Consider the following 17,804-nt stretch of genomic DNA (forward strand, 5'->3'; position numbering starts at 1 on the left):
TATATTTGACCAAATTTCCCTTCCTTTATAATTTCTTAGCTGATAAAGTATTTAAATTTGGAGAAATTCCAAATAAAGATGTACTCAAGTTAAATAACAGTTCCCATGAAAGTCAAATTTTTAAATAGATAAATTGAGTGTTTGAAAGAATTTAAGGGGTCATTTAAGAGTTCTAATAAATATTAACTCTCCCAGAAAACATAAAATGTGTGTGTGTGTACTTACTATGCTTCAAGTATATCTATAGAGAGTCTCTACTGTAGTAAAATAAAATTCTCATTTTGTAATTTTCATGGATATTTTACTATGAACTATGGTACTTTTCCTAATCAGATAAAAGATTACCTGGAACTATTTTTTATAAAATTCAAATTTTATGATTTTATAATTAAAATTATAATTAAATATTTATTGAAATTTATGATTTGATTATTTCTATTTTCATGAAATTGATCACCACTGGTAGCTAAAGTGTGTACATATTATGCAATTATAATTACCCAGAAGTAATAACATTTTCAAATGTCTAGAGAATTTAACTTTTGTAGATACAGTCCTTAGAACATCATTAATGAAAGTTGATCAAGAAATTCTGAAACTTTTAAAAAATTATAGATATTCCATTAAAATTCAAAAAATTTTTACAATGAGATTTGGAATCAGTATTTTCTTATTTCAATTTTATTTTTTATTGATATAGTTAATAATAGTTAACATTTTACAGCACTTATTATATGCCAGACATTAACTGCTTTCTGTATTAACTCACGTACAATTTAAGAAGTAGACACAATTATTTTCACCATTTTACAAATAAGAAAACTAAGACATAGAGGGGTTAAATAACTTGTCCCTGGTTACACACTAAATAAACAATAGATACGTGAATCCAGGCAGTGTGGTTCCAGAAACTATACTCTTAACCACTACACTCCATACCTCTAGACACACACACACACACACACACACACACATCTACATACCTTATATAACAAACTGCATATTCCATAGTAAACTTATTTTGATAAGTTCAAATATTTGAAAAACTGGACTAAAACTAAGTGTACACTTATGATTAGACTTGAAAGTGTGCATGTGCTGCACCCTGTCATTAAATACACTGCAGGCTGAACTAACAAAGAGAAACCAGGTTCATTGACTATTATTATAATTTATAACATAAAAATAAAAATTAAAGCATATTAGGTAAAATGTCCCATCATAAAGGGAAACTAGAAAATAATACAGATGCATTTTATATAGGAAATATGTATAGTTTCAAAATCAGACCCTTTTATATAGACAATCTCCTTGAATTTATAGGAATGAGTTTTATTTAAAGCCAGCTTCCTTCCCTAATACTAAGTTTTTTATATATAACATTCATAGGACATACATAAAATATAATTTGTAGGTTATATATCATTATATATTATATATAATATCATTATATATAAATACATATATTATAGGGGCATCTGCTGGCTCACTTGGTAGAGCGTACAACTCCTGGTTCGAGCCCCATGTTGAGTGTAGAGATTACTTAAAAATAAAATCTTTAAATATATATATATATTTTAAAATACGTTTTATATATATATTTGTTTTACCATTTGCCGCCTTGCTTCTTCAAAAGCACGCTTCTCTTCTTCTAAACGTTGTCTTGCTTCCTCTTCAGCTTGCCTCCTTCGGTTTTCTTGTCTTTGTCTTTCCAATTCTTCAAAAGTTAGTTTCAGTTTTCCAGGAGAAAGGGATTCTTTTTTTGCCTCGCTTTCTAGTTCATCATCCTAAGAAACATTGTGCAAACACATCTGTTAATCATAAAAGGAAATGCTGGTAACTTAACTGCTTTGATTTGTACCTAAAAAAAATAAAAATAAAAATTACCACAACCAATGAAAGACACTTTGCTTCCTTGAGAGATCGCCGTTGTTCTTCATATCTTATTCTTTTATCTTCTGCATATTTGACCCTTTCTTTTTCTTCTCGTTCTTTCTCTAGATCCTCAAAATTCTTCATCTTTCCAGAAGTTTTTTGTGATTTGACAGGTACCACTGTTACAAGCAGTGATTCGTCTCCTTCCTAATTTATAAAATAGAAAATTAGCATATTTCTTGCTAACCAAAATTTAGGTTTCATGGGATTTTGCCTCCATTATTGGTGAGTTTTATTACATTGCCATCAATGTTACGAAGAACAAAAATTTATATATATTTTTTACAGATTTCTATTCAATAGTTGTTTCTCTGAATTCATTGTACATTGAGTTAATTTAACTGAAATCCATTGTTGACAAGGTTCAAGGAGCATCTTCTTTCCTAGAAGGTGGTGTTAATACAGCTGTTTGGATAAAACCGCATGACATCATCTGAATTTAGCTGTCCGTGCACTACTAGTTCCACAGAAGGCGGTGGGCATGTGAGTGTACTCTAAATCAATTTGATGGTGGGTAGATTCCGTTTAAACACACACAAAAAGTCTCCACAGGACTTTTTGCTCCATGCAAGTTTTTAACTACTTAACAAAACTATTATTTAGTGAGGAAAAACAAACAGTATTTCCAAGTTATTTATAAAACACTTATAGAACAATACTCATTGGCATTTGGTCCTAGTAAAATATTCTTAAATTTGTTGTTTTTCAAATTCATTTTAATTAATTCTATTAATCTATTGTTACCTCTGAACTTTTTTCAAAAATAAATTATAATATGTAACGCATGTCCCTAAAATAAAACTGCTTCCAATTTATGTGGCTGTAGTTTTAGGCACACCATCAAATTGACGCTTAACCTTCTCTGTTAGGTAAAAAGGAATTAGCTAAAGTTTTTGTGGTTGTTGAACATTCCTTCATGGTACTAGATACTGTACTTTCTACTAGTATGTGATAAAACAAACTATCAAGAACTCCGAGGAAAGAGGAAGACAAATGATGGGGAAAAACCCTGCTTTCAAAAAATGTTAGCTTTAAACAATCTCGACCATTAGTAACAGTTCAAGAAATACATAGTCTTGGCAGAGTATCTCAATCTGAGACTTGTGTCTTTAACCATGAAAGCAAAAACATACTTTTTTTTTCATACTTTTAAGACACTAAGCTAGTGTTTGAAAGTGCAAAAGTATGATCTTGCTTTGCAAAATATTTTTGTCCTTTTTGTTGTTGTTGCTATAATTATAATGAAAATAAAAATGCTTTTCATTTTTTAATTAAAAGATTATTTGTGAACCAGATAATTTTAGGTGATGTTTCATTAAAGGAAATGTCCATTTACCTCTGATGCTGATTCAGTTCCCGTATTGTTTATGTCCTCAATCTATTGAATGAGAATTTCATATCATTACATTACATTGAATTTCTGCTTTCTGCTTTTAAATATACAACTGAAAAGTAATTTAGCTGTGACTTATGGTAAATTTTCAAATTTATAATTTTTGAAATATTTTTATGTTTCTCCAAATTGGCCTATTATGTCAATTTAAGTGGAGATTAAACCTTATATTAGTTTTCGTATTTTGACATCAAAATCAGTATCTAGGGAATATATTAAGAAAAAATTAAAATAAAGCCTACCTTTGTAATTCTGGAATTTGAATAATGGACCAAATTCTTATGACCTGCTGTAGGCTTACAAGTAGCAATTATTAATTAAATTAGCAATTTAAACTGAGATACAGAAACATTTCTCCATTCTCGGTCTCTGCCCCAGCCAAAGTAAAACCTATCAGTAGTAATCAAATAATCATGACTATATTTTGCAATATAAATATATGGCAAAAATATAACTGACACAGTAATACAGTGCAGTGCACTAGCTTTCACATGGCTGGTTTAGAAGGGACAGGAATTCTGGTCGATATAATTGTTTACTCTCTATTTTGACCACATCTAGGAAAGAAAGGCCCTCATTCAATGGAAGGGGTCTCAACTTGGACATTATTCATAAGAAACACCATTAGGGTAGCTCGAGGGGCAGGCTAATGTATGTAAGAGAAACGGGAAAGAAGCTAGGCAATTTAAATAATGCAATGTTTGAGATCTCAGGAAAAGGAAACATAAGCAGTGGGAAAATGGGAGAAGTTAGAAAGTAAACATTCATATTGTTTATTGTTTTAACATGATTTTTAACATCAGTGAAAGAGTCTGGAAGTAGTTTGTTCCTTATGCAGTCTAAGGGAATTCTGTTGTACCTTGGCTCATAGGAGGAACTGGACTGGCTAAGTCCCTGTTCTTCATTATTTCACTTTCCTTTTCTATATTCTCTGTCACGGGAGAATTAATACATTTTATTAATATACCAAATTTCTTGAAAAATAAATTCTGAATAATTTATTAAAAATAAATCTATTTTACATTTTAATAATTTTATTGTTTTGTTTAGAATGATTTCTTTTGCACAATTGTATATTACACTGATTTGCTATGTAAGTGAAGGTTTTACTAAATGATGTATTGTACTAAGAAAAATTTTAAGCCATAATAAAATAATTACAAAATTATTTCTTTTCAGGGGTACCTGCTGGTTCTGTTGGAAGAGCATGCAACACCTGATCTCAGGGTCATGAGTTCAAGCCCCACACTGGGTGTAGAGATTACTTTAAATAAATAAATAAACTTAAAAAAAAAGTATTTCCCTTCCAAAGAATGCTAACAATTCCTTGACAAATCAATAAAAAGTTCTAGGAGATACAGTGAGAAGCCAGACACAGAGTATAGGAAAGATAAATTCTAAATTTCTTAACTCTAAATTTCTTTTACTTGCTACTAAAACCTCAGATTTTTATTAGCTTATGATAAGATAATAAATTATATTATGGAGTGGCTTTTGTTTTGTTGTTGTATGCTTTCTTCTTTGCTCATTTTAAGCCATAGTCAAAACTTTAACAGAAGACATAATTTTATTTTCATTGGGTTTCCATAAACAAAGGAAAAAGTGAATTTGTCTGAGTGGCCATGGTGTCAGTATATTCACAGAGAACTGAGACATTCAGTTCTGTTATAGTGTCGGCTCTCAGAAGCTACCACTGAAAAGCTGCTTCCCAACTATTTCTTTTGATTATGAAAAGGAAATTCCTTTTACTCCTTCCCAGAGGAACTTCCTTTTGTCCCCTTTATTTTCAACATCCCAGTCCCCTACCAATAAATTCTTATTTTCTAAGTTGATAGATGTTAACCTTGCCTGTCAGAGTATCCTCAAAGATAACCAGATTCTCCCCCAAGTTTTATTGGTCTTTGATTCTAACATCCAGTATACGAAGTATACCAATTTTTAATTCATCATAAGATGATCTAGAATCTGGTAGTTATCCTCCTGAGTCAGGAATCCCTTCTCAAGCATTCTTAAATATGGACTTGTACAAGTGGGTTTTTCAAATTAACGTTAAGACTTTATTTTTCTTAGTAAACTCCACCCCCAATGTGGAGCTCAAACCGACGACCCCAAAATCAAGTCACATGCTCCACCAATTGAGCCACCCAGGAGCCCCAACATTAAGACTTTTCTTGATTACCTATGTCATACTTCTTAAATTCAAAGATAGATTCAATTTTATTAGACTTGAGCAGAAAATGTACTTAAATTTTAAAATTGGACTTTCCATATTTGTAAGATAAAATTACTATTAATAGTTTATTTTGCTCTACCTACATATTCTCAAATAATGTAATAAGCCAAAAGTTTCATTAACCAGGACTCTAAGGCACCCTGCCATGTAGTTTCTGGAGTTACTAAAGAAGTGCTTTTTGTTTTTTTTTTCTTGATACCTTGTCTCCCTCTCTTAGTATCCCATGTCTTCATCATATTTAAACTCACCTCTTCAACACACATAGTTTTTCTTTGAGAAATCACTGCCTATGTATTCAGTTCTTGATGTTGTTAGTGGGTCTTAAAGTCTCATGAGTCTAGTTAGTGCTTTTTGAAAAACTATATAAGACTCAAAATAAGTAGACTAACCCCATGCACATACCCACTATTTGTTGTCAAATCCTTATATTTTAATTATATATTTTAGTCTGATTTTATTACCCTATTTTATAATTTATATTAAAAATGTAATTACATATGCTAATATATTTTATATTTACAACATAAAATCTGTAATATTTATTATATTTGTACTCCTGGGTGAAATTTCATTGCAAAATGAATTCTTGGGCACCTAGGTGGCTCAGTCGTTAAACGTCAGCCTTCGGCTCAGGTCATGATCCCAGGATCCTGGGATTGAGCCCCGCATCGGGCTCCCTGCTCAGCCAGGAGCCTGCTTCTCCCTCTCCCACTCGCCCTGTTTGTGTTCCCTCTCTAGCTCTCTAGTGTCTCTCTCTCTGTGTCAAATAAATAAATAAAATCTTCAAAAAAAAATGAATTATCATCTTGGATGACTGGAGAAGGCAGAGATAAAGTACCTGTCATCCTTTCTTTAGATAAAGAGGTACAAAGTGATAAAATATAAGAAATTCCAATTCTTTTCTATAATTCATCTGGCATATGTCATAAGTGGCTGTTTGTGCCACAGAAAGTTATTTGCAAAATCCGGGTAAATTTCTTTGACATTTAAGTATGGCATATGCTTTGCCTTCTTTGTTATTTTTCTTTTCAGAAAGGTAGGAAACTGGAAGGAGCATAGCAAGTAGATTTATGGCACTTAAAGAGTAGGCAAAAAAGAGCCAAGTACAATTTCACAATAAAAATGGTTTTATACCGTGAAGATTATGTTAATTTGTTAATGATGAGAGATGGAGGAGAAGCTAAAATGGTTTCATGACATTTTATCTATATGTACTAAATAAAATCTTTAAAAAATAAATAAAATATTTTACTTATTTGACAGAGAGAGAGCGAGCACAAGCAGGGGGAGTGGCAGGCAGAGGGAGAAGCAGGCTCCCCACACAGCAGGAAGCCAGATGGGGGGCTCAACCCCAGGACCCCGGGATCATGATCCAAGCTGAAGGCAGACACTTAACTGACTAAGCCACCCGAGCACCCCCAGATTCTTGGGTATTTTAAAAATGCTTACCAACCTCTTACTTCTCATGCTTTAAGCTAAAATATATAGAAATTCTAAATCCATTAAAGAGACTATATAAAATCATAGTAATAATTTTTTTCTCCCTTCTAATTTGTCCCCTGTAGCTATGGGCATCAATAATGGCTATCTGAAGCAAATAGCTGTCACATATTTCTCCCCTCTCCTACCACCAACTTAAAAAACAAAAAAAGCTGGGATGCCTGGGTGGCTCAGTCGTTAAGCATCTGCCTTCTGCTTAGGTCATGATCCCAGGGTCCTGGGATTGAGCCCCACATCGGGCTCCTTGCTCCGCAGAGAGCCTGCTTCTCCCTCTGCCCTGCGGCTCCCCCAGTTTATGCGCTCTCTCTCTCTCTGACAGATAAATAAAATCTTAAAAAACAAAAAAGTTAATAAGCTAGCTGATAATAACATTATTAAATGTGATTTGTTTCAAATTCTTGAGTGGGAAGGTATCCTAATTATGCCTTAATGTGTAATAATAACCAATAACTACTTATTGATTACTATTGAAAGACAAGCACATTGTGGATAGTTTAGGTGAAACTGCCCTTATGTCTTTGTAAAAACCTCTAACATGTCAGGAAAAACAAGAAATGTGGTCCATGTAAGGAATATGGACTGAATGACAAGATGGTACATAACAAAAGTTATCTCAGCATTCAACCTTAAAATAAGGACATTCTGCCCTTATCCTTCTGGCATTTGATAATAAATATTTGTACTTAAGATCTTGTTTTCAGGGGCGCCTGGGTGGCTCAGTTGGTTAAGCGACTGCCTTCGGCTCAGGTCATGATCCTGGAGTCCTGGGATCGAGCCCCACGTCGGGCTCCCTGCTCAGCAGGGAGTCTGCTTCTCCCTCTGACCTCCCCTCTCTCATGTGCTCTCTCTCTCTCTCATTCTCTCTCTTTCAAATAAATAAATAAATAAATAAATAAATCTTTTTAAAAAAAGTTCTTGTTTTAAAGTTAGCTGCTATTTAATAAGCTAATGTTATATTAAAATATTTTAATTAGGCAATGTACTAATTAGTTTTACTCTGTACAGTTTCTGAGGCAAATACCAATTTAATATTTAGTGTATACCTGCTCAGCCCTTTTTGCTAATTCACGTTCTATCTTCCTCTTCTCTAACATATCCTGCTCAATTCTGCGTCTTCGTTCCTCCTCCGTCCTCTTTCTTTGTTCCTCTTGTCTTTGTTTCTCCATTTCAGCAAATCTACCTTTAACAGTTCCTAAGAACATATGAAACATGTTTGATATTTTGCTACATTTTCCTTTTTGCAATTTCATTTACGATTTCCCTCTCAAGTTTCTTACCTGTTAGCTTTGGGACATAAGCCTTTTCTACTTTCGAAGATACCTCTTCCTCATCATCAGAAGCAAGCATTTCTTTAATCTAAATGGTTAAATAAATTAATATGAACATGTCCAAAATTTAGACTAAATTATATACAGAGTTTGAAATTAACTTATAAATACAGAAAATTATTTTAATTATTTAATCATATTTAATATAAAATATGATTAATGTGAATAATAATGTGTAAATTAAAAAGATGAAAATATGAATTTTGCACAAGAATAAAATAAAATAAAATAACCTCCTGCTTTCTCCTGTTCCATTCTCTCTCTCTAATATATTGTTCTTTTCTTCTTTGTTTTTCATCTCTAGATCTCCTTTGATTTCTTTCTTCCCTGGCTCTCTGCATGGCTTCAAACTTATCCTTTACATCACCCTTGCCAAGTTTTGGCACATAGGTTTTTGGGACAGGTTTAGATGAAGAAAGCAGAATCTTCGTTAGAAGAAAATAAAGAGAAGAAAGTTAAAAAATATAGAAGAAATCAAGTAAAGATAGATCAGAATAAGCAATATAAGAAATACTTATTGAAACAGAAAATAGAAACAAGTTTGAAACATTTGTACAATCATAATCTGATTATTTTCTAAAGTCTAAGTATGAAAAATGAAATTTAGAAAATATGAATAAAAACTTATTAATATAAAGAAGTTCCATTTTGTAGGTGTGTTCCCCTGAAACTGAAGGCTAGTAAAATATAAAAATTGAATACTGGATTCTAATTTAAAACAATATATTTTCCTACACCATTATTAAAAATTCAGATTTGACATTTCTTACTTAAAAGATACCAGGACTAATTACAATAAATTAGGTGAAAGTGAAAACAAGGCAAAAGTTTAGGCTTTCAAGTTTAAAGCCTACTTCATATATCCATGCTCTTGCTTGTTTCCCTATCAAATATGAATAAAACTGAAGGGCAGTCCTTTATTCCCATGTATGGCCGAGATGCGCCCGGGTCTTCACATACAAGCGGTGATTTAGAGGTTGACTGCTACCCAACCCATCCAGAACTTCTGTACACCAACATTAAAAATGTGTAAAAAGGCTGTATCATTCCAAGTAGGCTGACCTCTAAGACAGCAAAAGAGCTTCCCAGGAAGGGAGGAATCTAGTAAAAGACTAGAGAAAAGATTTCCCTCCACTCTTAAAACCAGGAAAGCCAACTATTTTCATCATTTCGAAAATTAAGCTGATCGCTAAAAAATTTCAGTAAATAAAACGTCGGTGCCTCAGAACATCAAACCCTTTTCTCCTAGTGATAATGGCAAATTACTTATTAATCTGTGGCATACCCAGCCTCTCTTTTATTATCATCTTATGGTGTCATTGGCCATTTAAGGTTTTTTAAACTTCATAATTTTGGGATGTCAGCAACTGAACTCTTCTTACTACAACTCCCCGTATCTACAGCCAAGAGCCAGAAAAAGACAAAGAGAAGTTTTGCTGCAGCTGCTGGAAGAAATAGCTGAGAAGGAGCCTCACCTGAGAGTGAATTATTGCTTTCTCCTAAAGATATACATCAAATCTGGTTTTTTAAATACTAAAAAAAAATAACTTCTAAGACTTATCAAGGTATTACAATTCTATTCAAGGTGCTAGCCATCACATCCACTTCACCATCATTCACAAATTTAATAATTATGCTGCCAAGATTAGAATACAAATGAAAATACTGGGCCCAAGAACAGCCTGTGAATTCCAGCTTTTACATTTTCTATCCTGACACTAGGTCATTATGAACTATGACCTTTCCACCAAGCAGCTCTACCATTTCCGCAGCTCTATAGTCAATCCTACGTTTCCCCCATTTTTTTTTTTTTTAACGTTGGAGACTTACCTCAGCCTTTTGGGAAATATCATTCATGTCTGCTGTATGTGTTATCAGGGTGATTTTGGAGTTTTGTATATTTTTGCACCTGAAAAAACAGATTAGTATTAACAATTTTTAATGACTTAATTCTTAATATGCTATGTATTTTTGTAAACAGAAACAGCATGTTAATTACTCCTCAAAAAATATTGACACAATCCAGGCAAGTAATAAACTGGGATAACCTTCAGCTCCTTTTCCCAAGATTTAGGGTATAGAAGGGACAAGGCACATGGTATTAAGAGATCCTTATAGGGGCATCTGGGTGGCTCAGTTGGTTGAGTGTCCAACTCTTGATTTCAGCTCAGGTCATGATCTCAGGATCGTGAGATCAAGTCTTGCAACAGGCTCCATGCTCAGCATAGAGTCTGCTTGAGTTTCTCTCTCTCTGCCCTTCCCCTTGCTCATGTGCACACTCACTCTCTCTCTCAAATAAATAAATAAATCTTAAAAAAAAATCCTTATAAATTTATGGTCCAGAATAGCGTGGTCAATGTATCAAGAGCCCTTGCAAAGAATTTTTATTCTGGGGCGCCTGGGTGGCTCAGTAGTTAAGCGTCTGCCTTCGGCTCAGGTCATGATCTCCAGGGTCCTGGGATCGAGCCCCGCAGCAGGCTCCCTGCTCGGCGGGAAGCCTACTCCTCCCTCTCCCACTCCCCCTGCCTGTATTCCCTCTCTGGCTTTGTCTCTCTGTCAAATAAATAAATAAAATCTTTTTTTAAAAAAAAGAATTTTTATTCTGCAGTTACTGGGTATATTATTCTGTAAGTATCAACTAGCTCAAGGTAGTTGATGGTGTTATTTAGATCTTCTGTGTCTTTACTAATTTTTGTGTGTGTGTGTGGCCTAGCTCTTCTAACAGTCTTCAACTATGTGGAATTGGCTATTTTTTCCTTTAATTCTGTTATTTTTTTCATGTAATTTCAAGCTCTTTTAAGCACATGTGCATTATGATATCTTCTTTTTGAACTGACTCCTTCATCAGTATGAAATTTCCTTTTGATCTCATTGTCTTGAACTTACCTGATATTAAAATAGCCACACCAACTTTCTTAAGTTTAGTCTGCATGATGTATATAATTTTCTAGCCATTTACTTTATATTGGTCCATATAACTGGACCTTGCTTTTTTGAAAAATCAATTCTGATATCTTTTAATTGCAGCATTTAGTCCATTAACATTTAATGTAATTATTTATATGAATGGACTTAAGTCTACCATTTTACTATTCTTGTTTGCCTCTTTTTTTCTTCCTCTATTACTCTTTCCCTACCTACTTCTGAATTGAGTAATTTTCAGAATTTTATCCATTGGCTTAAAAAATTTTAGCAGCTTTACTAATTGACATACAATAAACTACACTTTTAAAAAGTGCACAGTTTGGGGCCCTGGGTGGCTCAGATGGTTAAGCGTCTGCCTTCAGCTTGGGTCATGATCCCCGGGTCCTGGGATCGAGCCCCATGTCTGGCTCCTGGTTTGGCGGGGAGCCTGCTTCTCCCTCGCCCTCTGCCTCTCCCCTGCTCATGCTCTCACTCTCTGTATCTCTCTGTCTCAAATGAATAAAATCTTTAAAAATAGGCTGACATATGTATGTCCCTGTTGACACCATCACCACAATCAAGAGAATATATGCATTACCCACAAAAGTTTTCTCAGACCCCTTAACTCCCTCCATTTCTTGCTTTTCCCACCCCTATCCCCAGGCAGGTACACTTTTGGTCACTGCAGATTAAATTTTCTATAAATGGAATCAGATTGTATGTACTCTTTTGTCAGGCTTCTTTACCCAGCATAATTATTTTTGAGATTCATCCACGTTGTTACATGTATCAATAGTTCATTCCTTTTTAGTACTGAATATTATTCCATTGTATGAATATACTACAATTTGTTAACCATTCATCTGTTGATGGATATTTGGGTTGTTTACAGTTACTATTACACATAAAGTTACTATGAATATTCATGTACAAGTCTTTGTGTGAACATATGCTTTTTTATTTCTCAAGTAAGTAAAGTATAATGGCTAGGCCTTATGGTAGATGTATGTTTAACTTCTTTCTTTTTTTTAAGATTTTATTTATTTATTTGACAAAAAGAGAGACAGCGAGAGAGGGAACACAAGCAGGGGGAGAGGGAGAGGGAGAAGCAGGCTTCCCGCTGAGCAGGGAGCCCGATGCGGGGCTTGATCCAAGGACCCTGAGATCATGACCTGAGCCAAAATCAAGAGTGGGATGCTTAACCAAGTCAGCTACCCAGGTGCCCAATTAGTGAACTTTATGAGCCTTGAAAAAGTTAGTGTAACTCTGACTTTGTTCTTTTTTAAACTTGTTTTGACTATTCTGAGTCCTTTGAATTCACATATAAATTTTAGAATCAGGTCATCAATTTCTGTAAAAATGCCTGCTGAGATTTTGATTGGGACTGCATTGAATCTGTAATGACATCTTGAGTCTCTTTTTTTTTTTAAAGATTTTATTTACTTATTTGACAGAGAGAGATAGCAAGAGGAGGAACACAAGCAGGGGGAGTGGGAGAGGGAGAGGTATCCTTTTAACATACTGATAAATTCAATTTGATAAAACTTTGGTAAGTTTTGCATCCATGTTTATGGGAGATATTGGTCTGTAGTTTTATTTTTTTGTAACATCTGCTTTTGTTAACAGTAATACTGCTCTCATAGAATGAGTTGGGAAGTATTTCTTCTTTAATTTTCTGTAAGACTTCCCTCATATACAACTGATATCATTTTTTCTTTAAATGTTTGCAAGAACTTTCCAGTGAAGCCATTTGGGGCTAAAGTTTTCTCTCTGGAAGAAGACAATATGATGGAGGTGGATGGGACATGATTCCATGTAATTATTAACAAAATCCTAACTTTTGTTGTTCAGTGAGCCGGTGGATGATTATTACATTATTAACAATACTTTCCTAATAAAAGCAGGCCATGCGTGACTGTGTGTCATTACTAAGGTGTATGAGTAATCTAATTCTGTGTGCCTGAGATAAAAATAACAAATAGCTCTAGTCCTGAGCTATTACCTGAGTCACTCAATCATATCTAGAGTTACCTATTAGAGATTTCTTCTTGTATAACCAATAAAATTTACCCTTCATTCTCACAGCTTCTCAAACCTTAGAATTATTTCTGGGTCATTCTTCTTTTTTAGATCTCCTAAATTATGATAGATTGTCAAGATTTGTGAATGTTTCTTTCAAATTTGTTCATATATATTACTTCACTATTTTCATTGCCTCCATAATAACAGAGGTGAGCCTTTATCACCTCACACTTTGATTACAATTTGATAATCACACCTAAATCCAAATTTCAATTCTGTGCTTCCTAGTTAGGATTAGATAACATGTGAAAAATTCTAGAATAATACCTAACAGTAGGTACCCATAATTTTGATTAATTTCATTATTCACGGTCTCCCTCACTACCTTTTTTACCCTCTTCAGTAAAAAACTACATTTCCCTGCCAGTGAGCACACATTAATATATTATTTGTGTAATCTAAAAGAGTAATACCAAAGAGTAAGAGGAAATTTTGAGCAAACTCACATAGGATTATAGGGGTTGATAAACTTAGCTAAATTAACTGGCCAGAGGGAACTTCAGGGAATTTGTGTGTGTGTGTGTGGTGAAATGAAAGAAAATTGTGTGGTTTGGTGATGGTGAAAAATTAGCCTGTCAAGAACAGTCCTGGAGAATAAATGAATCAGCTACCTTTATTTAATTTTTTAAAAATCTTCAAATTATATCTTGACTTATTTATAGATTCAGAATAAAGTTTAATTTTTAAATTCAGTATGAGTAAAACCAGTTAAAATAGTCTTTTAAATATCATTTCAGTATTCTGAGCTCTGAAAAGTTGTGAAAATTTGAATAGTACTAATTTTAACTTTTTTTAATAAAATATGAGCAAGTGATCCTTTGTTGAGTTTGCTCTGTTCTGCATTTTGATGATAAAAAAGTTGTAGCAAAATAAGTTTACTGGCTTTTTGTCTTACAGACTTGTCTTTTAAGGTGTAGATTACAAACCAGTAGGAATTCCTATCTCTTAAATAGTTTTATGTAGAGAAAAAAAAATTCAAGATCAAGCAGGCAAATATCTATATGTTTCCTTTATATTTTTTATTATTTTTAAAGATTTTATTTAGAGGGAAAGGGACAAGAAGACTCCACACTGAGCGCAGAGCCCGATGCAGGGCTCCATCCCACAACCCTGAGATCATGACTGGAGCCAAAATCAAGAGTCAGAGGCTCAAGCAACTGAGCCACCCAGGCTCCCCAGGATTCCTTTATAATTTTTAAAAGGTGTGACTCTGCCTGGTAGAAAGAGCATTATATTCCAGTCGCTAACCCAGTTGTCTTTCTGTGCTAAAGTTAAAGGTATAAATTTGACTATGTTTGGATCATTAACTTCACAAGAAAGAATTCGATTCCACAGTCCTTATCAAAACTATCTCACTAATACATCCTTTGATCACATATGAATAAAATGATAATAAACCAAGCTAACATTTATGGAGCCTTTACTGTGTGCCAGGTAATGTGCCAAGTGTTTAACAAGCATGATTTCATCCACTCCCCTCAATAACCCTTTCAGGTAGGGCGCCTGGGTGGCTCAGTTGGTTAAGCAACTGCCTTCGGCTCAGGTCATGATCCCGGAGTCCTGGGATCGAGTCCCACATCGGGCTCCCAGCTCAGCAGGGAGCCTGCTTCTCCCTCTGACCCTACCCCCTCTCATGCTGTTTCTCTCTCTCTCTCTCAAATAAATAAATAATAATAATAAAAAAATAACCCTTTCAGGTAAAAATTATTATCCACCCTCTCTCAAAATTTCCAAGCCCAGTAATTTTAAAATTCTTAAGTGGTTGGGCGCCTGGGTGGCTCAGTTGGTTAAGCGACTGCCTTCAGCTCAGGTCATGCTCCCAGGGTCCTGGGATCGAGCCCCACATCGGGCTCCCCCTGCTCAGTGGGGAGTCTGCTTCTTCCTCTCCCTCTGCCTGCCACTCCCCCTGCTTGTGCTCTCTCTCTCTCTGTCAAATAAATAAATAAAATCTTAAAAAAAAAAAAAATTCTTAAGTGGCTCCAGGGCACCTGGGTGGCTCAGTCGGTTAAGCTCAGGTCATGATCCTAGGGTCCTGGGATCAAGTTCCACATCAGGCTCCCTGCTCAGTAGGGAGCCTGCTTCTCCCTCTGCCTCTCTCCCAGCTTGTGTTCCCTCTCTTGCTCACTCTCTCTCAAAATAAATAAAATCTTAAAAAAATAAATAAAATAAAATTCTTAAAATATTAAGACGAGAATAATATATTTGAGTTTATCTAATAGGTTTGAACAATCTGTAAATTGTCACAGATGGGACAGCTTAGACTTAGGAAGTTAAGTAACTCGCCCAGGACCACACAACTAATGAGTGGTGGACACAGGATAAAAACAGGCAGTCTGACTACAGGGTCTGCAGTCTTACCCACTGTATTATGCTGATGCCAAAAAAATAGTACAACTAGTGCGTCTGGTGGAGGGAGGGGGATACCAACCAGCTTAGAAGGCTTAACCTACTAGTATAGTCAAATTATTTGAAAACCCTAATTCTGAGCAGCAGAAATATACTGGAAGCTCAAAAGACATGACTGATAGTATTCTCTACATTTAATGAATTTGTAGTCTTGAGCTGGCAACTGGCAGTAGAACATGGTGCTGGTATTTTGCCCCATGTGAGCACAGTTTTTATTTAAGTAAGTTTATTTACTCTTAAATTGATATGTGCTAGCAGTTATTCTCTTAGAATTACTTGGAGTTAAGGAGACCCCAGAGTTAAATTATTAAATGACTCTCAAGTACTGAATGAAAAGCAGTTAACTCGGCTTTTTTACAATTTACAACAAAGGAGGCAGGATTATACAGGAGGGAAAAGACAGTCTTTTCAATAAATGGTGTTGAGAAAACTGGACAGCTACATGCAAAAGAATTTAACTTTTCTTTCTTATACCATACACAAAAATAAACTCAAACTGGATTACAGACCTAAATGTGAGACCTGAAACCATGAAATTCCTGGAAGAAAACACAAGCAGTAATCTCTTGGAAATCGCCCCTAGCAACATATTTATGGATCAGTCTCCTCAAGCAAGGGAAACCAAAGCAAAAATAAACTATTGGGACTACACCAAAACAACAAAGGAAACACAGCAAAGGAAACATCAACCATCAAAAAGGGAACCTGCTCTATGGGAGAAGATATTTGCAAATGATATATCCAATAAGGGGTTAATATCCAAAATATATATAGAAGTTACACAATTCAACATCAAAAAAAAAATCCAATTGAAAGATAGGCAGAGGACACAAATAGACATTTTTTTCAAAGATGTTCAGAGGGTCAACAGACTATGAAAAGATGCTCAACATCACTAATCATCAGGAAAATGCAAATCAAAACCACAGTGATATAACCTCACACCTGTCAGAATGACTAAGTATCAAAAAGATAAGAAATAAGTGTTGGCGAGGATATGGAGAAAATGGAACCCTAAGGCACTGTTAGTGGGAATGCAAACCAGTGCCACTGTGAAAAATGGTATGGAGATTCCAGTGCTTGTCATTCTAATTGTCATATCTCATTCAAAAAGATAAATGCACCCCTATGTTTACTGCAGCATTATTTACAATAGCCAAGATATGAAAGCAACCCAATGTCCATCAATGGGTGGATGGATAAAGAAAATGTGAAGTCACACTCACACACACATACACACACACACACACGAATATTACTCAGACATAAAAAAGAATGAGATCTTGCCATTTGCGACAACACAGATGGGTTTACAGGGCATCATGCTAAGTCAAATAAATCAGAGAAAGACAAATACCCTACGATTTCACTTATATGTGGAATCTAAAAAACAAAGAAACAAACCCAGTAAACTCTTAAAAACAGAGAACAAACCAGTAATTGCCAGAGGGGAGGCAGGTAGAGGGATAGGCCAAATACACAAAGGGAATTAAGAAGTACAAACTCCAGTTATAAAATAAGTCATGGGAATGAAGAGCACTGTATAGGGAACATGGTGACATGGTGACATGTGGTGACAAATGGTGACTACACTTATCGTGGTGAACACTGAATAATGAATACAATTGTTGAATCAATCTGTTGTACACTTGAAACTAATATAACACTGTTAATTACACTTCAATTTTTAAAAACTGCATATTCAGGTTCAATCTTGTCCTAATTTTTCATAAACCTTCTCTCATACAAAAATTTCCAAACCCCTGAATTTTTAAATTTGGCAAAAGGTTAATACAAATATATTTTGAAGTCTTCCAAAATATTCTACTAGAGCTTTTATTGCTTAAGGACCTTTGTAGCAAAATGCTCGGAATTATATCCTGATGACACGTTCTCAGTTAACTGCTGATTTTCTAAACACATTAAGCAGACGGTGATGGTGGAGGAAACACTGGAGTTACAACCAGAAAACTCATATTAGTGTTTCTGTTTGGACTGTTTATTAGATGCATGGTCTTGGATA

At 34.6% G+C, this 17,804-nt stretch overlaps 1 protein-coding gene across 14 annotated transcripts in view; it reads right to left on the reverse strand.

Moving 5' to 3' along the window:
- NEXN (nexilin F-actin binding protein) overlaps positions 1-17,804 on the reverse strand; it is a 42,620-nt gene that overhangs the window by 11,206 nt on the left and 13,610 nt on the right. For 7 of the 14 annotated variants that reach the window (XM_035018193.1, XM_035018192.1, XM_035018188.1 and 4 more), the window contains 7 exons: positions 10,220-10,298; positions 8,623-8,814; positions 8,339-8,417; positions 8,105-8,253; positions 3,272-3,313; positions 1,888-2,082; positions 1,611-1,787 (listed from right to left, as the gene is read on the reverse strand). In XM_035018193.1, coding sequence (XP_034874084.1) covers positions 1,611-1,787; positions 1,888-2,082; positions 3,272-3,313; positions 8,105-8,253; positions 8,339-8,417; positions 8,623-8,814; positions 10,220-10,246 — 861 coding nt within the window. In that variant the 5' untranslated portion in view covers positions 10,247-10,298. The remainder of the gene's footprint in view (positions 1-1,610; positions 1,788-1,887; positions 2,083-3,271; positions 3,314-8,104; positions 8,254-8,338; positions 8,418-8,622; positions 8,815-10,219; positions 10,299-17,804) is intronic. The other 7 variants (XM_035018196.1, XM_035018190.1, XM_035018191.1 and 4 more) reach the window with 4 other exon arrangements.

This window comes from Mirounga leonina, unplaced genomic scaffold, assembly GCF_011800145.1.
Source record: "Mirounga leonina isolate KUSES-001 unplaced genomic scaffold, KU_Mleo_1.0 Mir_173, whole genome shotgun sequence".
NCBI lineage: Eukaryota > Metazoa > Chordata > Mammalia > Carnivora > Phocidae > Mirounga > Mirounga leonina.